The 23,618-nt window shown below is 44.5% G+C and overlaps 1 protein-coding gene across 7 annotated transcripts; it reads left to right on the plus strand.

Annotated features, from left to right (window-relative positions):
• The first annotated feature begins 713 nt into the window (after nucleotides 1–713).
• LOC138304265 (nucleoside diphosphate kinase B-like) lies at nucleotides 714–15,120 on the plus strand. 7 transcript variants are annotated; one of them, XM_069244182.1, is made up of 5 exons: nucleotides 714–860; nucleotides 5,507–5,645; nucleotides 5,827–5,928; nucleotides 12,904–13,016; nucleotides 14,873–15,120. In XM_069244182.1, exons 3-5 carry the CDS (start codon nucleotides 5,902–5,904, stop codon nucleotides 14,994–14,996), a joined length of 264 nt encoding a protein of 87 aa, XP_069100283.1. In that variant the 5' UTR covers nucleotides 714–860; nucleotides 5,507–5,645; nucleotides 5,827–5,901; the 3' UTR covers nucleotides 14,997–15,120. The 7 variants fall into 7 exon arrangements, with proteins under 7 accessions (XP_069100283.1, XP_069100288.1, XP_069100287.1 ...); XM_069244185.1 differs by lacking the exon at nucleotides 714–860 and adding an exon at nucleotides 867–1,000; XM_069244184.1 differs by lacking the exon at nucleotides 714–860 and adding an exon at nucleotides 4,410–4,660.
• The last annotated feature ends 8,498 nt before the right edge of the window (nucleotides 15,121–23,618 follow it).

A 23,618-nucleotide genomic window follows, 5' to 3' on the forward strand; every position in this document is an offset into this window, starting at 1 on the left:
CGGCGCTTAAGAACACACCTTGCAACCCCTATGCCAAGCCTCGAAACTGACCAGGGATACCAATAATGGACAGCATTTTGTAATACGAAACAACACAGAACCAACAGATATACGAATTTCATAGCAATATTTTGTACTAAGAGACAACACAGAACCAACAGAATTTCATAGCAACTACAGCAGCTGCTGTTACCGGCGCTGAAGGTGAACTTGGACATAACGCACTTAGATTGGACCTGACGTCTTTGTTACCTAGTCTTGGTAGACGGTAAGGAATATTTCTCTAATGCAGAGGTCTTCAAACTGGGGGGCGGGCCCCCCTTGGGGGGCCTCAAGTGATCCCAGGGGGGGCGCCAAACTCTGGTCAAAAGAAATATTATACAGCTAACATGCCTTTGTTTTAAGCAAAAGCATGTTATTGCAGTTTAAAAAAGGTAACAGTACTTAACTGCAATGTTTAAATAGGTTTAGACCTATTTAAGCATTGCCATCTTTCTAAAATAATTGTGAAAAATTCTCAGGGGGGGCCCAATGATTTTTATTTTTCAACTGGGGGGGCGCAACATTAAAAGTTTGAAGACCACTGCTCTAATGGGAAGTAGTCTCTCTCTCCCCTTGCTGCTGATCATATCCTGCTCCTCCCTCAGGCGATAGGTGGGCGTGGCTACAGTCACGCGTCCCCAGCCAATAAGATGGCGGAAGGGGGAAAGGCAGCATCTCAAGTGAGCCAATGGGAACGGCGAAACGATGCCGGCAGCTCACAGGCAGTATATAACTTCCGGTTGCCTCTCTCTCGCTTTTGCTCTCCTCCGCCCACCGCTGCTTCCATCAACGGGGGACATCTAGCACTCCGGCAGCAGGTACAGCAGAGTTTAGAATCCAGTTTCCAGCAACACTTCTTTCCTTTCCGCAGTTCTTCGGAGCCTCCTCAACTCCTCTCCCTCCACGCACACCCTAGTCTCCATTGTAATTGCCGTACACGTACCTACCACCCTTTAAGGTAAAACACTTTCACGGTGCCGCGGTGACTTTTCTTCGGCTGAGCGTCACCGCTTCTCTATACGTGAACCCGCGCTCCCTTTGTGTACCAGGACCCGTTGAAATGGATGCATGGCCATAACCTGGCTTCACGTTTCCGGATAGCTGAGCCCGCTTCCTGATATATGTATATTTTTGTGTCCTTATCTTTCATGATGCTGGCTGCGGCTATCTAATCTTGGGTGGTAGGGAGGTGGTTGGGCTTTGCCGCGTCCCGAAATGGCAGGCGGAGTGCCCTACGCTGCTACTTGCAGGCTTACTTTTTATCCCATATTTTTTGTATTTGTAATATATGGAGACTTGCACCCTCGCACTATCCCTTGCACCCGCTTCCTTCTGAGGAGCCCTATTTTGCTATTAGTGGTGGTGGATGTTTAACGCACGCATTTCCGTGATGATTCACCGGTGTTCGGTTCTGCTAGCTTTTCACGGAATATATCGCACTGCTATTAGTGATTGGCCACCTGTTGGTGTATATAGTGATTTTCGTCTAAATACTTTATTTCAGTTTACATTATATTTTAAATGATCAGCTGTTTGGGTTTAAATGGGACGTCATGTCGAATGAGCAAGGACAGAAGTCTAAGGAAGAAATCGAAGTGGGTTGAAGGTTTACGTAGTTTTTTCTTTTGGTGGTGGTCTAGATTTATTCTCAAAATAATGGATTATTTTTTAAGTTCTGGTGGCACGTTTAAGTGCCTAATAAGAGTTTGAGAGCTTGTGTGGATCGGAGTTGGAACAGATTTGTTACAGTAAGAAAGTTTTTTGTTTTTTGGCGGGGAAGGGTGAAATATCGAATGCTCGTCTTTTATTGAGTGTATATAGTGGGGGTGAGTAAGAGTTCCCGATTTATAAAAGGCTAGCATAAACCGACAGGGACAAGGGGTTATGTATATGGCACTATGCATAGCAACGAACGGATAGTCTCAGGAACTTTGTAATGTTTTATGGGGGTTTCTTCTGAATGCACCTTATCTAATTGTGCCGTCCAGATGCATTACTATGTAGTAATCCGAAAGAAGGGTCTTGCATCAACTTTTTTTCTGTAAAAATATAATTTCAGTACACATGGCAGTTTAAGGATGGCCCTAACCACAGATTACATGTTGGGTTTATAGGAGGGGGCCTTCCAGTCTTTCTGTAGCTCCGGTTTGAATGAGTGACATCCTCGTATCGGGTCTTCTCACGTTAGCACTTTTCTTTCTTCGGAAGCCCTGCATGCTGCAGCTTAATGATTTACCGTTGTTGATGCCATTTTCAGCCTCTAGGTTCGAGTTAGGAATATTGTATAAACTGCTTGTGTAGTACACAAATGTGTACTATGGACTTATAATTGACTAGCGGACAAACTGTTAAGTTACACTGAAGGCTGGTATCGTGTTCTGGCTCGACCCTGCGCTTCCACGGCTCTGTGGCTATGAAGTTGTGGTAACGGTGGCCCGCTGTGACTTGCAAGTGAAGTAGTGGTGGCAGGACAAGCGACATGATTTTCGTGCCTTCTCTCCCCGGGGATCAAATCTCAGCTAGAGCTTACTGTTTATAAAGCGTTTTGTGTGGGTGAAATCGGGCAGCCAGGATTAGTGCATTGAAGTAATCCTTGCCTTCGAGGCCGCCCAACCCCCTCGTCTAAAGAGATAACTGAGTCTCGCTGCCTGCAGAAGCCATCGGTGGCATGCGGAGAAAGTATAGTTACGTTTTGAAGGGAAATAATTACGACGGACTGGCGTGTTTCCGAGACGGGTGTGCCACCTACTGTCAAGGATTGATGTGTCGGGAAGCCTGCCCGCACGCTGATGTGTATTTGCGGAGTTCTATGGTAATGACCATTTGCACAGTTGTGAAATGATACCCTGCAAGCGCAGCGTGTTAAGTGTTGGATAAAAAAAATCATTTCTTGGGCGCAAAATGGATGGAATTTTGTAGTCAGTTTTAGTAGGCCAGTAGCATGTCATCTACAAGCCAAGTGCGGCGAATTTATATAGAAAATCTGATGTAGTAAAGATGACTGCATGTTAACCCGAAGTCATATTTTCTCCAGAACCAGAAACATTATCTATTATAAATGGACTAAGCTCGTAATTTTGCCGAAAGTAGGGTGTTTAGTGGGACTCCACTATAAAGAAGCGCACATGCAACACGGGTCCAGTAAACATTCATTTTACACAACGGCTTATTTGTCTGCGGCTGCTTAATCCCTACTTGAGGTTGGAACCCAGATATCAGCTGGTCAACAGTTCTTAAAGGTTCACGATGACTTAGAAATGTAACTTGGCAGCATTTCCCATGAGAAGGTTATAGATGGCTCCTGCAGAACGAGATTAATCAGAGTAAAGAGTATCAGCTCTTTGTGTTGGGCTTGTAAACAGTTTCCTTGTGTACCTGCTCGTTAAGTCCCACATCTGTTCAGAGCTGCTAATCTTGTGCAACCTCACGCTTATCTTAGCCTTCGTCCTGCCTAACGTCATCTCTCCATTATTATTTTAATATGTATGTGTGACTAATGTTTGTATTTGCCCTTGAAACGTTTGTTTTGGATGCCTGATCCGGTGCAACATTTCTGAAATGCTAGGTTCGAGGAAATCTACTCTTCAGGAAGTGCACCCAGGATGTAGAACCTAAAGGATTAAGTTATGCCTTTGAGGGTTTTTTCTTCCTGAAACTTATTTGCCATAGTCTTGATTCTCGTTTAGCCGCAGTGTTTTCTGTTCTCAGTTGGTTTGATATTTTTAGAATACATGGAAGAGTACATAATCCATGTATAAAAGCCAATCTCCGATTTGTTTCTTGCAGGCACGTTCTAGCTCAGTCCCTTGCAAGGAAGGCATGAAGTTGCCTAAAGTGCAATAACTAAGGGCCTTTTTAGTTCCGATGTCAGGGTCTCCGGCCAGATTCAGCAGCCCAGGTGAATTTCAGGAAACGGTGTATAAAGATGCAGATTCAAATACGAAACCGTTTTTTTTTTCCTTCTGCTGTTTATATCTGCTCGATGAGCAGAAAGGGAATACTTATGGAAATGTTTTTTTAATGTTTTGTGTAATTATAGGGAAAAAAATCTCTGCAGGCTTGTACATTCTGAGCTACAACTTTTTTTAAATCTGACTTGTATTAAACGAATTCCAGCATCCTTAAGCAACATATCTTAGCTGCATTTTGGTGTTTATTTGGCACTAGATAGCGCAATTACGTTTACGGGCGTTCTTTCATATGAAGAGCAACGCTGAGGATTTAAGCATTTTGTGGGAAGGGTGATGGTGTGGCCGTACTTACAAGGAATAAATTATCTTCTAATACATTAGAAGGCTATTGCATGTCACCTTGAGTTATGTGAACTTATAATGGAACAGCATCTGCTTTCTTGTTTTACAGGATCAAGGATCTCCTTGGTGACTTGAGATATCCATATAATGTACGACAATGGAGTAGTCTTTCGTTCACCTGTAATTAAGAAATAATGTATCTGCTCAACTAAGTTATTGCAGTTGAATTATGACCTCTCAATATGGTGCGAACAGCCAAGGTGAAAGGCATGCCATCGGGAACATCATTCAGCAGAAGTTTAAAAAAGGAAAACAGGAACTGGCCGTCTTCTGATCTTTTTTTGAACAATGTGACCAGTAGAAAGGTATTTATGGCACCGTGTTTATCCATGGTATAGAATGACCAGAACAATCAGATCTCTGCATGTATCCACACAATCTGAGTCATAACATTCTTAATCTGATTTGAATTAGAATTTTAATCTTGCAAACACGTTTGCAGTGCAGGTGATGCTTTATCCATGTCTGTAATATACACAAGTGCAAGATACCAGTGATGCAAGTGGTTTGTGGGAGGGGTGATGGTTTGAAGATGTATTATAAGGAATAACACAACCTTTCTAATACATTAGAAGGATATTGCAATTCGCCTCATTCTTCAGCCTCCTTTCTCTGTCCATTGTAATCCACAGTGACAGACGATACTCGTGTGTGGAAGGGGGTACTTTATCCCCTACAGTAGTTCGAGGAATGTAGGAGACATATTTGTCACTCTTTAGGATTTGTGCATTTCACAACTCAGAACAGACCTGTTTTCTCCTGACCTGGCTTAATCAGGAAGCCTAGTCAGATCTCCAGAGAAGCCTCCTTGCTGTGCCCGAATAATGGGATAGCCTTACAGTGATCAAGAAGTCAGACTACCTTAGAAGTTATTTATTCTGCAGCTCTAACTTTATTCTAGAATCTCCAGTTTTGTGGTTTAAATTGTGCTTTTGAATAGGCTAGCTTCTGCTTTTTCTGTGAAGTGCTTTTTTTTGTAACTCGGTCCGATAAAAAATGGACTGATGCATTTTTGTTAAACCTTAGTTTTTGTGTGAAGTTTACGTTTAGATTTGAAGCTGACTTGTGTAGGGAGCCCAATTTGTTTACTTCGATGTACACCTTATTATGAACAATGTTAAGTTTTCTGTCGCCCTCTTGCCTTCTTCTAGGAACATGTCTGGTAACGGTATTACAGAACGTACCTTCATTTGCATCAAGCCAGATGGCGTTCAACGGTGCCTGGTAGGAGAGATAATCAAGCGCTTTGAGCAGAAGGGATACTGAATGGTGGCAATGAAGTTTATGCAGGTGAGAGTAGTCTTTGGTTTGTTTGCGTTTTGTGTACACAAGTGATAGGGTCTAAGCATACACCGTAATTGGGTAATGATATACTGTGATATTGGGTGTGAACTGCTGTACTCAGATCACTGGCATGACCAGGGTTGAGGTCTCATCACCCAGGTAACAATACTTTCTTTGCCACTTGCAGGCTTCCGATGAACTTCTGAAGGAACACTACATTGACCTGAAGGATCGCCCTTTCTACTCCAGTTTGGTTTAATACATGGGCTCCGGCCCTGTTGTTCCAATGGTGAGTGTAGAATGGTCTATGATGTGTATACCCCTACTACTCTGAAATTATGGAGTTACTCTTCCATTTAAAGTTTTTTTTTTTTTAATGGCATTTGTGTGCTGACCTAGAATTCCAATTTCCTCATACCAATAAAGATTCTTGAGTTAGCTCCAGCCAGCTTCCTAGAATGTGGAATGAAAAGACCAAAGTATGTCCTAAAAGATCTGTGTTTTATACCCTGAGGTAAACCAGGCCCTAGTTTCTGGGAACTACCTGGTGTAAATCCTCTTGGATGAGCCTGCCTCAGTTTTCAGTGCACAATAGTCTTGCAGCTGAACCAGTATGAACTCCTTTTTACTTGTACATCATGTTGTCCTAGCCCTTTGTTTCCTCCCTAGCTCTCTATAAATTGGTAATTAACATTGGTAATGCCAGATTTCTACTCTAGAATATTCCCTAGCACCATACTGGGTCCAGAGACTTTTTTAAGCAATGCTCCCGGAGTACAAGTAGGTGGCATTATATGGCTTCATGGTGACTTCATACAGTGTTGTGGAGCTTCACATAAGCCCCACCCCTGCTTGCTGACATAATTTCTTGATCTTGTTCGATTCCCTCACATATAACATTTGAAGGAAAAAATATATTTACAGGTGATGGTGCGACTACTTAACTTGGGACCTTAAGGTGATCAGTAGACACCTCAGTAGAGGTGGGAGGACAGTGAGGAATCTCCATTTAGACTATTCACCAAGTAGCGCCATTGTCTGGATATTTCAAACTGAAGATTCCTCATCTTAGGAATGGATGGGACCACCCAATGGTGGAGGGTCCTCTTACATGTTGAGAACCAAATAGGCTAAAGTCCCTCCTGTCAGATAGGTCTCAAGGTGAGTTTCATGAATGTGTAGGAAAGTGCCACTGTTGGCATGGCTACTCCCCACTTTTCGCCTGGTGTTGATGCCAACTTTTATTGAGGGTGTGCTAGGATCATGGTAACCAGGTCCCAGCACCAGTGTTCTTTCCCAAAATCTGTACCTTTGTTTTCAGAATTGGCACACCCTTTGCACACAGGTATTCCCTTTGTAAAATGTATACCTGGTACAAAAGGGCTCCCTCACCATGCACATGCACACTCCCTTTGCAGCTTGTGTATGCTGGTAGGGAGAAACAGGCAAGGCAGTTGACATGACCACCATTTCAGGGTGCCATGCCCACAAACTACTGCCTGTGGCAAAAGGTAAGACACCCCTACAGCCCTAAGGCAGGGTGCACTATACCACAGGTGAGGGCATAGCTGCAGGAACCATATGCCCCTACAGTGTCTAAGTTAATTCTTGGATACTGTAAGTGCAGTGTGGCCATATTGAGTACAGGGTCTGGGAGTTTGTCATTATGAACTCCACAGCTCCAAAATGGTTTCACTGAATGCTGAGCAGTTTGGTATCCAACTTAGCACAGTGAACTCCCACTGATGACAGTGTGGAGTTTATTGAAAAAATGCACCAGGGGCATTTTAGAGATGCCCCCTGTATGTTAGCCAAACTACTAAAGCTGGACTGACTGGTCTTTGCCAGCCTGTTGCTTTCAGACATGTTTCTGACCACATGGGGTGGGAGCCTTTGTGCTCAGTGGTCAGAAACAAAGCCTGTCCTCGATGGAGGTGCTTTACACTTTCCCCTGCAGGAGCCGTACCAGCTGTTGGTGAGCCTCAAAGGCTCAAGCCTTGGGTTATAGTGCCCCAGGGCAACTCCAACTGGTGGATTTGCCACCCTCCCTGGACAAAGCCCCACTTTTGGCAGCAAGTCTGGGAAAATTAGGGAACACGCAGAGAACCGACCATCCCATCCAGGAGCACCCCAAAGGTGTCCAGAGATGAGGTGACACCCCCTTTGCAGAATCAATACCCTGTGTGACTTCTGGTTGGAGACTGCACTCATTGTCTACAGCTGGCATCTCCCTTTGGTATTAAGGTACTGATAGGTGGCTGAATACCAAAAAGATGCTTGTCTTGCCACTTCAGATGTATAGCCTCCTGGCACAATGTACTACACCACCATACATATTGCTGTACCACTTTAGTCATGTTGCTTGTTAAGATATGTGCCAGCCTTCCCTTAGTGGTTGGTAGTAAGGCTTTCAAGGCCAAACTGTTTTCCTGTCGCTCAGATTGGTGTTTCTCTGCATCTTAAGAGAAGAAAACTCAGCTGGTTTGTACAGTCTAAGCAAAGGTCTGCTGAACATGACTTGAACCAAGTGGCCATGACAGTAAGGGCGTCATTAAATAGTAGCAGTGGCTCAGATTTAGTTTGCCTTGTATTCTAGCAAGTCCAGTTGACTTTGGCTTCCAGAGTAGGCAACTGTAAATCTAGGTGTTATCCTGCTCTGTGCACTTTTTTCTGTTAGACCAGATAGTGAGACAAGCTCTGGGGTATCTAGGCCTTTGGCATTTTGCAAGTCAAAATACAGCCCTCCTTTATAAAGAAGGGTAGACCAGGTTTTCCCCCTCCTTGTCAGTGTTAAGACATTGGCTCAAACGTGTTCCAGGATCATAGCCAAAGTTGACTTCTGTTGTCTGACAGAGCTGGTTTGAAGGAAGAAGCTGAAAGTTTGGCCGCATAACCACTGGGTGTGCTTTAGTTATTTAATACTGCAGGGCTGGTGTGATCAGGTATTTGTTCTCACTGCCTACTTGAAGGTAGCAACTTTTGCCGTGTCAGTGATGGCTTGGGGAATTTGGGGCCTGCAAGGATTGACAGAACATCAGATTGTTTACGTGATATTGCAGTCTCTTGCCAGATTAAGTGGAGGTATAGAGGCCTGCTTGACTTTCTTGTGCTTATGGTATGTTTTCAACCTACCAGCAGATTTTGAGTGCGACTACCTTTGTGCGGGGCCTAAGACGTGACTGCAATCAAGAGCAGAACCTCTATCAAATGCAGCCTCTTGAGCCTGGCGACTTAAAGCTTTGCCTATTGATCCTAGATTGTCTTTGGGTGCGTAAGGTTGCACTTAATGCCTGAGTTTATGTAGCGCAAGGACCAGAGGCACATGTCGTTTAGGTCCATGACACATTTGTCTCCAGCAGTTTGGGGCTCAGCTTGAATCCTGACTTTTTCTGGGGAAATTACTTTCTTGGACCACCGTTTTTAGCCTGCTTGGGATCTGTCAAAGATGTGGGTGGAAGTGGAGCTCTGGATCAGTCTAGGGGCACAGGAACCTAGAAATAGTTGTTGGTGCACATTGGATAGTGCTTGTGTGGCTCTTTCAAACTGCTGCAGAACCATATGGTGCCACCTACTCGCACATAAGCATTGCTGAAAGTCTTTGGTTACACTACCTGTGGGCACACATCTATTGGTGTCGAAGCAATCTGTTGCAGTAGTTTGTATAGTCTACATGTTGAAAGTAGAATTATGCTTAGTTTGTGTAGGCACTGATGTTCAGGTCATCAGGCATCTTACATGGTTACATTCAAGAACCCAAACTCTGTAAAGCTGATTCTTAAGTTTTATAACTTAAGTCCAGAAGGATTAAGTAAGCGGGCGTTTCATTGATAAAGACCACCTAGCAAATAACCTGTTTATGCTCCCCTCCTTCCATATCGGCCTTATTGGTGGCTCTGTCAAAATAATAGCCTGGGTGATGTTTAATAGCTTACACTTGGGCAACTATTCCAAAATGTTGTCCTTTTCGGTTTGGGTTCTGCCAGGGTCTGGGTACAGTGGAGCAGTGCTTTAACCTTTATTGGCAAGTATACTGTCGCCAGGTGCTGCTGCTGTTATGGATTTCTCAATAGCGTTTGACTATCAATCGACCTAAACTGTGGCAGTTGGATTTGTGGGTTGAAGCCGCATTAGTGAATTTTGTGTGTTAATCGCACACAATTTAGTAGTGAGGGTTTGGTTCTACAGGAAAAATGTCTTGACTGTTAACCCCTTCCCTCTTACCCCTAAGGGTACACCAAGGGTTTATTTCAGACCCCACCTGTCATATTAACAACCTGTGCCCCACCATAACCAAACTATCCAGTGATGGTCTTGGGGTCCCTATACTGGTACTGCTTTATGCAGGCAATGCAGTACTTGGGGCATAGACCCCAAGGAATTGCGTACACTGGTCAGGGCTAAAAAAATCATGTTACTTGACCTAACAGTAATGTACTTGACCCGTAAACAGGTCTCCAATTGTGATCCTAGGCAAATAGTTTAGTCACCTTGTTCTTAATCTCATATGATAGCACCTATGTGAGCTCAGCATTTCTGCAGTACAAAAACAATCTAGTCTTTAAGTAGACTAAAGCTTTCTGCATGTATCACAAGAATCTAGCCCATATACCCATGAGGTCTAGCCCACATAACCTAGGACTTTAGTTTACTAACAACATTCCCATCAGGGCAGTAGTGTTTCTGTTTTTAATAAATATATTACTAAACCATGATGTGGTAACATACTGTCATCTACACACGCTCATTCCAAGAAATATCCAATAACCTCTGCTAATTACTGAAAACTATGGTGTATTAATCTCTGAAAATTCTGTTTCAGAAAACATCCTTTGCACCTCAACATGTAAAGTATTCTGATTCATTTTCATCCTACTGAAATATTTTTAATCGCACAAAACAAAGGACTTCCAAACTACTGAAATATAATTACACATTTAAATGTGTTCGGAAAAACCTGACATCCTATATCCTTATATTTTTACATTTTAAGCAGGCGGTCCCACAGTTCACCTCAAAGTCCTGGAACTCTGCAGTCAGAAGGAAAATAAATTGTAAGAAAAACAGACTTTTGACCTCTCTGTGAACACAGCGCAAATTTGACATAACACTATTTAAAGGCATCTTTTATAGCCCTCCACTTTTCAACTGAACACAACACCTGTTCAGTGGCAACTTGCCAAAAGGGATGAGAATAGCTCGACCTGATCAAAAAAGATGAGTGGTCAAGTGGATTTTTCGAACTCTGCTGGTTGAATCATTTAACTCTTAAGGGGGGCTTAATTGACCTGGTCACCAGCTTTGGGGAGTCTCACATTATGGCATGTGGGCCAGACCAGAAAACTTTCCAGATTAATGGTGAAGGGGCACTCATTTGGCACGGTGTATGACTTTAACTACCTGGGTGTTGTTAACAATGCCGGTTTTGGGAACAGCAGATGGGAGTCTCGTCATTTTAATGGTATCGTGCTTCCAGTGTGCATTTGGTGCTGTAGCCTGGGTGAAATCCAGATTGTGTTGAATTAAGCAACTGGTTGGTCTCAAAGTAGCTGGAGAGTTGAACACATCCCTATTTTGTTTCAGGGTGGTGGATACTGCGTCGATGTTAATGAGCTTCCTTAGTACTTTGTTCTACTGGGGGTGCTATCATCAGCATATCCCTGTGATGGGCTCTCAGAAGACTTTTAGCCATTTTGTTTCTTTAAAGCTATAAACCCTACTTTTGTATCACTATTAAACTATTTTAAAACCCTTGATTTTTAGCAAACTTTGGGATGCATCTCCAGTCTCAATGACATTTTGTGGGATTTGCTCCTTTCTAACAGTAAGATGCAGGAACTTTAAGGGAGTTTAAGCCGTATATCTTTTCTTAGAAGTTAATCAATCAACATTAAAGTGCATCAAATCGTCTTGCGTTGCTGGAGATGTTGGCTGTTGCATGGTTTGTTCACTCAAATATCCAGGTCTTGAATTATTTCCAGAATTGCTGGGGTGAGTGGGTGGTCCTGAGGTGCAGTGAAAGGCTGCTCAACGCCTTGGCAGCCAGGTGAGAAAGTGCCTCCTCTGTCGGTTGGCGGATCGGGGGGGTGTATTGGTGAGGAAGCAGAGGTCAGGAGTTTGCTGATGGATGCTGTTTCTTCATTGTGCAGGGCTTTGTGCGTGGGTCAGCATCTTTAACTGGTATCTCTTCTGGATCGGGAGTCAGTGTGGCTTCTTGAGGTGGGGTGTGATGTGGGTTCTTTTGATGAGGATGAGCTGCTGCTGACTTTCATAGGGTCACTGAATTTTTTAATTCATCAAATAGTAATGCATGTTATATTTCATTTTTAATATCTATTTTGCCTATGTAACTGTTAAGCTTTTTTTATGTATGTACCTTTTTATAGCCTCGGTAAGCCGGACAAAGTAACTTGGCTTGACTACCAGCAGACTCTGGCCTTTCACATGACCAAATCTTAACTTGTCAACAGCCATCCATCTGGCCACAAAGAACAGACTAGGTCTTACATGGCTGTTTACCATCTTGCACAGTGCAGTCTGTGCACGTTCCGCTAGAGAACAGTGTCTTTCCAGATGCATATCATGCTTGGAGACTTGTAGAGCAGCCACAGTCTACACCACAATTAATTTTTTAAGGATTTTTCTGGCAAGATGCATCATTGATCCTTTATTTGAATCACCACTAACTTTCTCCTTCAAGTTTGCCCTGGCAAGTTTTAATTCCCTTTTGGGAGGGAGGAGGGGGGTATGTGGGGGAGTGCTATCCATACTCTAGTTGGGAGGGACAGAAAAAGAGCAAGTACAGGCATCAAAATCCTGTATTTATTTCTGCTCTGCCTACCTTTGTGTAGTCATATGCTGCTCCGCAACTATTCAGCACATGGGAACTGGGGCTCGGATTGACTGCACAGGTAAGATGGAGCCTCCATGCAAGAGTTCTGTTGTACTTGATACTTGCGCATACGGGGACATCTCTTCAGTCTCGCATTCAGTTGAGTAAAAGCAGCACCATGTATTAGAATCACCCTTATAATGTTTTGCAGTTCTTACAAGCTTTAATGTTTCCCATGTGATTGCTTGGGTAGTTTAACTTGAGAATTCACTCCACGTGAATGCCATACATTTACTGGTAGAATATGTACAGTAGGAGCTCTGTACAGTAGGAGCTCTGTGCAGTGGAATTCCAGTGGACAAACACGATGGGTCGTGTTTAATTGACCATGTGACAATTATTTTTTGCTTGAAGGTTACTGCTTACTTTTTTCAGGTCTGGGAAGGATTTAATGTGGTGAAGACTGGCAGGGTAATGCTGGGAGAGACCAACCCTGTTGATTCCAGGCCTGGGACCATCCGGGGAGACTTCTGCGTCCAGGTTGGCAGGTACGTGATGGAAATGGTGTGCATGTGGCCCATGGAGGAACGTCTTTGCGGGCATCAAATGAGTCACTCACTCCCTGTGGATATGAACACATGATGAAAAGGTTTCCCTGAAGAGGGCTTCCCTCTGTATTTTTGTCATTGCTCTCATGTGATTAATTGCCGCTGTAAGAAAATGTGCAGTTCTGGTACAGAGGACTAATTAATGCATTTACTCCCCTCCCCCCCCCCCCCCCCCCCCCTTTCCGGGAAAAGTCCTTGGCCCCAGAGTGCACAGCCAGTAAAAAAAACACTCCAAACGAGAACATGATTGACTTAATACAAAGTGTAGTTTTAAAGAATTGCAGGTGAGACTGACCACGCAATGGAGACTTGCATTATTTGCGCTAGTGCTGCGTTTATGGGAGTGTTGGTTTTAGTCGATTGTAGACTGTTAAAGGCAGCTTACGCGCGGGCTTTTCTGGCAGTTGCTGGCTAGTGTGTTCTGATCCCAGATTGGTTGGCCTCCCTTAAACCCCAACCCGCCTGCCCCCGGCCCCCACACAGCTTTTTTCCTTTTCAGTTTTCCTTGTTGCAGAGGCATTTACTTTGATAATTCAGTGGCAGCCATCCTTTCAGACTCCTCGTAAGCAGATTGGAACAATGTGTACAGGGAACGGGCATCTGTTTTTATCTCCTGCTTTATGTAAAGTGTTTAGGCTTTGTCGACTTGAATGTGTAACAAGCCTTTTCCCTCTAAGATAAGCATATTCCCGAAGCTGGATGGAGGAGACCCCGCCTTTAAAGCGGGGGCAAAGTAGATGAGGCTCCGTTAGAAATTCACTTGGCTCTTTTGCTAAGATTAGCTTTTTTTTCAACGTGAAAAAGATTTTGAGCTGAGGCCTGCCTCTGGTCTTCTGTTATCACTATCCAGTGCGCTGAGAGCAAGTTGCCCCCTCCACCCCCAGTGGTCCTTCTTGATAGATCTAACCACTGAGTGCCAGAAGGGAGGTAGACACCTGTTATCAGTCTGCCAACAGCTCCATTTTCATAGAGATTGGACGACAGATTTAAGGTGTTGTAACAGAATTGCCAGTGTTTGTATGATCAGTTCCTTTGTAGTATTGTGTTGTGCATAGATTAAAGTACCTTTTTGTAAACTGAGTTGGAACAGTCGGTTCTAGAGCTGGTGATTGGGTTTCAAGCTCGTGCTTTTCAATTAGTCATGAGGGCTGTGATTATGTATCGCAGTCACTTGCTGAGGGCGTATTTGGCCCAGTTTGCAGAACCATAGCAGCGCGGGCGGACTCCGGGACAACGTAGGCAAATTACCCCTGTTCCCATGGCAGAGGCCTTGCAGCCATGTTTGCCCCCTCCCCCCGCCCTACTAGAACACTGCCTGATATGGAAATGACTGCCATGCGAGGCTGATTTGAAACCGGCTCGTTAAAATCGCATCTCAGTTAAGTGAACAATGAAAGCTTATCTATTTGTGGTGTAGTTTTTTCCATTATTTCAACTCTTTCCCTAGTAGTCCAACCTTAAGCTTTTTGTGTGGGATGACGTAAATTAATACACGCTCATTTATCTCTTCTGCCTCCTAGTCCCTTTATTGCTGACTGTGGGCACGGACCTATCTTGTTCTGATGCAGGCAGGTTACTTGAACGAAACCATCCAAGATGTTAAAACTACTTGTATCGAAAGCAGTTTTAACCAAGCCCACATGTCTATCAATTTGCTGTTTTTTCCAGTATGTGTAGTCTTCAGGTTTCTCATATCTGCACTGTCCTCGGTTTTGTGAACCCTTCAAACTGTCGTAATGGTGTGCATCAAATGTAGGTGCTGCTCTTTGCACTCTAATGTCTGTTTCCTCCCATAGGAACATATGCCATGGCAGTGACTCTGTGGAAAGTGCCAAAAAGGAGATCAACTTGGGGTTCAAGCCAGAAGAGCTGATTTCTTACACTAGCTGCGCCAACGAATGGATCAACGAGGGGAACTGAGGCAAAGGGTCCCATCATTGCCTCTTCGTTTAAAGATCATTCCCTTGGGGGAGCACCTTAAGCTTTTTATTGCCTTGTATTTCTCAGCTCGAAGCAATTTGTAATAAACACTTTGCCGGGCGTCTTTGCTTTTATGGGTGTTTTGTGACCTCGCATGTTCTTGTTTAGTTGGGTGCAATGTAAACAGAAGTTTAAAAGGGTGATCAGTTATTTTTTTAAGTTCTTTATTGGTATTTCAATGTGTCAGCAATGGTAAGACTGACAACAGCATGTGCGCTACAAACCTTGCTAGGGGGAAGGTCCTGTGTGGGGCCCCAACTGGTGCCGTCTCGCTTTATGTGGATGACGCCCTAGCGTACGAGAAACCACACAACAGCTGCCTATTTTTTTGGTTTCTTGGATCTCTGGATCCAAGACAAGTCTCCAACTGAACTAGGGCAACTCCTGTCTTTCCCCCGCGGAGGGTTTAACACATGGCTGCAGAAGACTTGGAGACTGACCGCCTAACTTGGCAATATGAGATGCTCTGCTACTGTGGGGGGGTGAATGGTCAGACCTTCTTGACAGGAACTATGACAGGAGCCCGATGTCACTGCAGCTGTCCTGGAGCCTCTGGATGCAATAGCCCTTGTTCTCTCCCCCCCCCCCCCCCCTGCCTGCCCCCTTGCAATATATTTTAAAAATGCTGATACCACCACACCTATTACTTTGTAGCAGTGCCAGTGATGTGCACCAGGGTCTTTAGTGACCTAGAGACTAATTTTTGACCTAATCTGTTCAGGAGACCACAAAAGGAGACTTCACAACCAGTTATTAGAAAAAATAAACTGTATTGCATAAAACATAAGTAGACCAAAAAGACAAATCAGTAATAAACTGCTAAGCAAGCAGTTGTCATATAATGAGTGCAAACACAAAGAATAATTTCCCACTTGCACATGTCATAAAACACATCCTCTCTGTGCGCACAAAGCAGATTATGAGAATATTCACATTACCCAAGTGAGGCAAAAACAACACATTCCATCAGTTTGGGAAATATAGCAAAAACTGAGGATGAAAGAACAGTGAAATGTGGCATCTTCCTTGGGTTGTGGAGCCGCCCCCCCAGGCAAAGGATAGTGCTCTGCGGGGGGGGGGGCTTTTTTCCTCCTCCTTTGCAACTCCCCCCTGCTTCTCCTCTCTGGAATCATGGCTGGCCCCTGGGGACACCCAGAGATGGGAAAACAGCAGCATACCAGACCACAGTGTCACTTTACAGAGTGGCAGTCCCTTTAGCCACCCAACAATCAGTAGGCAGCGGATCCCTCTTGGCACTACACTAGTCCTCTGTAGTATGCAGAGCCAGCAGCGTCTGGTTACAAATCCCACACAGTGCCTTGAAACATTGGGCACAACCCACTATACTTATACTCAGCTTCTAGAAGTGGGTAGAAGTTTCCTACCGGCTCTAACCAGTTCCAGAAATGCCTATTCTCCTCCACACTGGCTCCAGACATCAGTAGGGGGGTAAACAAGCTTGTCAGGGCAGGACACGGCTTATACAAATGTGAGTGAGCACTGCCTGTACCAACCCAGGAAGACCACTTAGTATGCAGATGTAACCTCTGTTACAACTAGCCCCTCCTGTGTGATGGCTGTCTGGAAAGTATGCACCAAGTGAAGCTGTCACTCTACCCCAGTTGTTGATTGGAGTCATGCTGTAAAATCACAAGGGTCATAAGCACAGAAAAATGCCCACTTTCTAAGATTGGAATTTATAAACTGTTAATATGGAATCCGCAGTAAGCAGCATTTCTCACTGCCATTTCAACCAGACCGAATAGGCCCACGCTCAAAGATTAGAAAATACCACTTAGTCATACGCAGGGGCATTCCTAATGCTACCCTATGAGAGGCAGCAGTGAGAAACCAAATACCAGGACATACCACACAAAAAGGCACATGTCCTACCGCTTACCTACACAGCGCCATGCCCATAAGGCTACCAAGGGGCTTCCTTAGGGATGACCTCAATGTAGTAAAAGTGGAGTTCCTGGCAAACAAATATAGATTCTGAACCACTGTGGCGGTAAACTGCACACAGGCTCTGCAGTGGCAGGCATGAGACCGGTTTGAAAGGCTACTTTTGTGGGTGGCGCAAGTTGCGCTGCAGGCCAGCTAGTAGCATTTAATGTACATGTCCTGGCTGTAAGGGATACCACTATACAAGAGGCTTGCAGGTAAATTAAATGAGCCAATCCGGTGTAAGCAGTCATATCAAATTTGGAAGGGAAAGCACATGCACTTTAACACTGGTCAGCAGTGATAAAGTGCCCAGAGCCCTAAAGTGAACAAAAAGTCAGAAAAGGGGGAGGAGGCGGGCAAAAAGTTGGGGGATGACCCCGTAAAAAGGGCCAGGTCCAACAGGCTTGTTTCACTGTTTTATTGAAAGTGATTACGTTGTCATTTAAAAAAATATATATATAATTACTGGAAAGCAAAAAGCTTTTAACTGTAGGAATAATGCAAAAACCGTTTCTGAACACAACACTTTGCAGGGTTGGCAACTATGTATTTCTAAAAGGAAGACCACTTGAACGTCCTTGTGCCTTAAAGCCTCAAACTTAATTCCAAAATTGTGACTTTAACTCCAGTGAAAGTAAGCTCACAAACTGGGGAATAGTTATGTTTTCAGCGGTTTGTTCTGGTGGCTGCTTCAGTGACTGACTGCAATACCACCAGTGTGCCCTTGGTCAGATTTAAGTGTTTCCAAAACCGGATTAAATTGTCCAGACGTCTTCCAGCATTTAATCAGTTTACGAAAGCCATACAGTTGTTAAATTCTTTAGCTTACTGTCATGTCTTAAAGTTGGGTCAAACAACTGTTACTTCCTCGGAGGTCAATGGCGAATTGGCCAAAATGAACAAAATACAATTCACAAGTGTAAATAATTACCGAAAATCAGCCTGAATGGATGTTGATTTTGTGCAGTTAAAAACCACACCACTGAACCCATTTTTATGCTAAACTGCCAGCATGTAAGCCGCATAGATGAAGTAATATTCCTTTTATTGATTTTTACCATACTACTTCACCCTTATACGCAGCAAACTTAACCCCCAAAGAAAAAAAAGCACTCTGCAGATCGTATGCAGCTAATAAAATACAAGCCCCTCCACAAATTTGTGAACCAAGTCTATAGAGCATGAGCACAAGATAAACAGATAAAAGTGGTCAGCAATTATCGGTTGAAGTATTACAAAGGTTACAGTACAATGTCTTCTTTTAGCTCTTAAAATGCATAGGGTTAGACTAGAACCGGGAGCCCTGTTTCGTAGCCAGTGGGAAAAAGTTCAAGTGAATACTTCAGTGAAGTGCGGAGCAAGCCATACCCTAGTGATATCCAGCCATCAATAGGTTCAGCCTATAAATACAATACATTTTGCAGTGCAGATGCATAACAACATTGTTTTACTTATAGCATATCTATAAACATTGCTATAAAGTGCAAATGCATAATCACCATAACATATCCATAATACATCAGGTGACCTGTGGAAATCATCAGTAGCAAAGAACATGAACTAAAGCATCAATCAGTTGTGAAGTGCAGGTGCATAACAGTAGTATGGTCAGAGTAGCTGCTAATCTCAACAGTGTTATAAATTGCAGCTCCATAATCACTGTAAATCATCGTATAACAATAAACGTTATCTGTGAAGAAACAAAGGGCCCATGTGATCATAAGACTGCCTAGTATGTCACCCAGACAGCTACCTCTATTGCCTTCCACCTTGATTATCTCATTGCCTAGTCAAACCTTCCAACCAATTAACAGGTGACCAAATCATGACCTCACACAGCTGCTTGTTGCACCCCTTGCATTATACCAATTGGTTTCCACCTTGTATACTGCTTTAATTCTAGACCTCCACATTGAAAATGATTGGGGCTCTGGATTAAGCATTCTGATGAAGTGCAGAGTTGGGCCACCACCATAGCAACAAATAATAAATATGCCTCTTTACTGCATCATTGTCCTCATAACCATCCACCACCCCCAAAATCATTAATACTGGGGTGATCTGGACCTGCCCTCCAATGATAGATCCCATAAAGGTCCCAATATCATGCATCAAACAATCTAATTTGGGACATGAAAAGAACATACAATCTCGACCTGCTCCCATCCACATCGATTGCAGTTACCGCTAGACCTACCACCCCATTTAGTCATTTTAGGCAGGGTGTAGTATAAGTTGGAATATGGACTTCGTGTTGACTTTTTAAGCCAGTGTAGGAAGTTGGCTCTGTATGCACTATTTCAAAGTAAGGAATAGTATACACAGAGTCCAAGGGTTCCCCTTAGAGGTAAGATAGTGGCAAAAAGAGATAATTCTAATGCTCTGTTTTGTGGTAGTGTGGTCGAGCAGTAGGCTTATCAAAGGAGTAGTGTTAAGCATTTGTACACACAAGCTGTAAATGGGGAACACACACTCAGACAATTCCAGGCCAAAAGGTTTTTGTATAGAAAAATATATTTTCTTAGTTTATTTTAAGAACCACAGGTTCAAGATTTATATGTAATACTTCAAATGAAAGGTATTGCAGGTAGATACTTTAGGAACTTTGAATTAGCAAAATAGCATATACAGTTTTCACATAAATGACATATAGCTATTTTAAAACTAGACACTGCAATTTTCAGCAGTTTCTGGGGGGAGTAAGAGTTTGTTAGTTTTTGCAGGTAAGTAAACAACCTACAGGGTTCAAGTTTGGGTTCAAGGTAGCCCACCGTTGGGGGTTCAGGGCAACCCCAAAGTTACCACACCAGCCGCTCAGGGCCGGTCAGGTGCAGAGGTCAAAGTGGTACCCAAAACGCATAGGCTTCAATGGAGAAGGGGGTGCCCCGGTTCCAGTCTGCCAGCAGGTAAGTACCCGCGTCTTCGGAGGGCAGACCAGGGGGGTTTTGTAGGGCACCGGGGGGGACACAAGTCCACACAGAAAGTACACCCTCAGCGGCACGGGGGCGGCCGGGTGCAGTGTGCAAACAAGCGCCGGGTTTTCAATAGAAAGCAATGGGAGACCAAGGGATCTCTTCAGTGATGCAGGCAAGGGGGGGGGGCTCCTCAGGGTAGCCACCACCTGGGCAAGGGAGAGGGCCACCTGGGGGTCACTCTTGCGCTGGAGGTCGGATCCTTCAGGTCTTGGGGGCTGCGGGTGCAGAGTCTTTACCAGGCGTCGGGTCTTTTGAAGCAGGCAGTCGCGATCAGGGGGAGCCTCGGGATTCCCTCTGCAAGTGTCGCTGTGGGGTCTCAGGGGGGTCAACTCTGGCTACTCACGGTCTCGTAGTCGCCGGGGAGTCCTCCCTGAAGTGGTTGTTCTCCACAAGTCGAGCCGGGGGAGTCGGGTGCAGAGTGTCAAGTCTCAAGCTTCCGGCGGGAAACGCAAGTTGTTTCAAAGTTGCTTCTTTGTTGCAAAGTTGCAGTCTTTGGTGAACAGAGCCGCTGTCCTTGGGAGTTCTTGGTCCTTCTAGATGCAGGGCAGTCCTCTGAGGATTCAGAGGTCGCTGGTCCCTGTGGAAAGCGTCGCTGGAGCAGTGTCTTTAGAAGTGGGGAGACAGGCCAGTAGAGCTGGGGCCAAAGCAGTTGGTGTCTCCGTCTTCTCTGCAGGGTTTTTCAGCTCAGCAGTCCTCTTCTTCTTAGGTTGCAGGAATCTGAGTTCCTAGGTTCTGGGGAGCCCCTAAATACTGAATTTAGGGGTGTGTTTAGGTCTGGGGGGTTAGTAGCCAATGGCTACTAGCCCTGAGGGTGGCTACACCCTCTTTGTGCCTCCTCCCTGAGGGGAGGGGGCACATCCCTATCCCTATTGGGGGAATCCTCCATCTGCAAGATGGAGGATTTCTAAAAGTTAGTCACCTCACCTCAGCTCAGGACACCTTAGGGGCTGTCCTGACTGGCCAGTGACTCCTCCTTGTTTTTCTCATTATCTCCTCCGGCCTTGCCGCCAAAAGTGGGGCTGTGGCCGGAGGGGGCGGGCAACTCCACTAGCTGGAGTTCCCTGGGGTGCTGTAACAAAGGGGGTGAGCCTTTGAGGCTCGCCGCCAGGTGTTACAGTTCCTGCAGGGGGAGGTGTGAAGCACCTCCACCCAGTACAGGCTTTGTTACTAGCCACGGAGTGACAAAGGCACTCTCCCCATGTGGCCAGCAACATGTCTGGAGTGTGGCAGGCTGCTAAAACCAGTCAGCCTTCACGGATAGTCGGTTAAGGTTTCAGGGGGCACCTCGAAGGTGCCCTCTGGGGTGTATGTTACAATAAAATGTACCCTGGCATCATTGTGCATTTATTGTGCTGAGAAGTTTGGTATCAAACTTCACAGTTTTCAGTGTAGCCATTATGGTGCTGTGGAGTTCGTGCATGACAGACTCCCAGACCATATACTCTTATGGCTACCCTGTACTTACAATGTCTAAGGTTTTGCTTAGACACTGTAGGGGCATAGTGCTCATGCACTTATGCCCTCACCTATGGTATAGTGCACCCTGCCTTAGGGCTGTAAGGCCTGCTAGAGGGGTGACCTATCTATACTCTATAGGCAGTGTGAGGTTGGCATGGCACCCTGAGGGGAGTGCAAATGTCGACTTAGTCGTTTTATCCCCACTAGCACACACAAGCTGGCAAGCAGTGTGTCTGTGCTGAGTGAGGGGTCCCCAGGGTGGCATAAGATATGTTGCAGCCCTTAGAGACCTTCCCTGACATCAGGGCCCTTGGTACCAGGGGTACCAGTTACAAGGGACTTAACTGGATGCCAGAGTGTGCCAATTGTGGAAACAAAAGTACAGGTTAGGGAAAGAACACTGGTGCTGGGGCCTGGTTAGCAGGCCTTAGCACACTTTCAAAACAAAACTTAGCATCCGCAAAGGCAAAAGGTCAGGGGGTAACCATGCCAAGGAGGCATTTCTTTACACACAGCCATTAACAGCATCTTGTTCCCTAAATCTAGTGACTCCTGAAGATAAAGGCCCTCTAAACTAAGTCTAGCTTCCCATTTGGTATTTTGCGCTTCCAGATAATCAGGTAGGCCATGTATCAAAAGGTTTTAAAATGGGCCAATTCAGTCCCTCTGTCTTACAGCCTCAACTAAGGGGATTTTAGCTACTGAAAATGCTTCCCCTATTATTTTGTTGATAAAATTTGGGATCTGAAGAAATAAAAAAAAATCACCCTTAATCGCACCAAAAATTGCTGAAGGAGTGGAGTTGGCGTTACTGAAACAAGTCATGCAGAACCTTAATTCCCTTTAGAGCCTATCTGTTTACAGTTAACACGCGATCAAAGGCCTTCTCAGCATCTAGTAAAGGTAAGTCCATTGATGATCCTGAGGCCTCTGCAACATCAAAGTAGTCACCCTTCTACATGATCTACTGTACTGCAGCCTGGCATGTTGTTGTTGCAATACCAATGCCGAGACAACCTTCCCAAGCTGATTTGCCAAAACATTGGCAAAAGATGTTACCATTGCAGTTTATTAAAGAAATCACCCTGTATGATCTGGGATGAAATGGTGATTTACCTTTCTTCTTAGAAACTATTATATTTGTTATTTGCCACAGGGGTGGAATTTCTCACACTTGTGCCTGTAAAAAGATAGGGAGCATATCTTGTCGAAGTTCACCAAAGAAAAACCTTGAGAAACTCTAGGGGTCGATAATTTGGGCTCGTGGCTTTCCCAGTAGCTAGGGAGTTCATAGCCTTACATTCTTATTCCAAGGAAACTGGAGCATCCAGGGTGACCCTTTCCTCTTCATTTATCCTAACCCTATCCAAGCCTGCAAATAAATCCTCGTACCCATCCAGCGGAGTTTCCAGTTCTTACATATAAAGTTTCATACAAATCTCTAAAGACCCTAACAATATCAGACAAGGATTCAAATATCTTCCCATCCCTATTTATTACAGCCAGTATCCCCCTTTCCACCTCCTTTTGCCTAATCTGCTTTGCTAATAGTCTTTCGGTATTCTTCCCATGCTTGTAGCACTCTGACCTATAGTGGTTAAATTTGGTGGCCACCTCTCTACTAAAGTATTGATCAACTTTTGATTTTAATTATGGCTATCATTTGCTGGGCCTCCCGAGTATCCAAACTCTTAGTCAGTGACCACGTCAAGTTATCCTCTGCTGGGGATAATTCCTTAAATAGCCCGTGAAACTTGATTTGTCTTTGCTTATGTTGAAACAGGTTGAAGCTAAGGGTTTAAGCCCTGAACCCAGCCTTTAAAGCCTCCCACACCAAGCCATCCGGGACAATCCCTCTATTGATTTCCAAGAAGTTTGCTAGCAATTTACACATATGGTCTAAATACATTGTATGCAACAAGAGTTTTTTTGTTTTTTTTTTTTAAATCAAAGGTCCAACACCCCTGGGTTTTAGTGATGGCAGTCATTGAGATTTCCAATACCAATGAGCTGTAGTCTGAGAGAGGCCTAGGATATCTCTCTATCATAGCCTGACCAGCCAATGCTGCAGATACAAAAAAAATAATCTAGCCGTACCAGCTTGCTATGTGTAAAGGAGAAGAACGTAAAGCCCAGGTCCGGAGTCCTGCATCTGTCCTACACATATATAAGCCCACGATCG

The sequence above is a fragment of the Pleurodeles waltl genome, chromosome 7, assembly GCF_031143425.1.
Source record: "Pleurodeles waltl isolate 20211129_DDA chromosome 7, aPleWal1.hap1.20221129, whole genome shotgun sequence".
In the NCBI taxonomy this organism is placed as follows: domain Eukaryota; kingdom Metazoa; phylum Chordata; class Amphibia; order Caudata; family Salamandridae; genus Pleurodeles; species Pleurodeles waltl.

Bases quoted from the DNA above. Each gene is read 5' to 3' on its own strand.
- LOC138304265 (XM_069244182.1), top strand. From the start codon at position 5,902: ATGGGCTCCGGCCCTGTTGTTCCAATG. The intron at 5,929-12,903 runs GTGAGTGTAGAA...TACTTTTTTCAG, and splicing joins CCGGCCCTGTTGTTCCAATG to GTCTGGGAAGGATTTAATGT. The intron at 13,017-14,872 runs GTACGTGATGGA...TTCCTCCCATAG, and splicing joins TTCTGCGTCCAGGTTGGCAG to GAACATATGCCATGGCAGTG.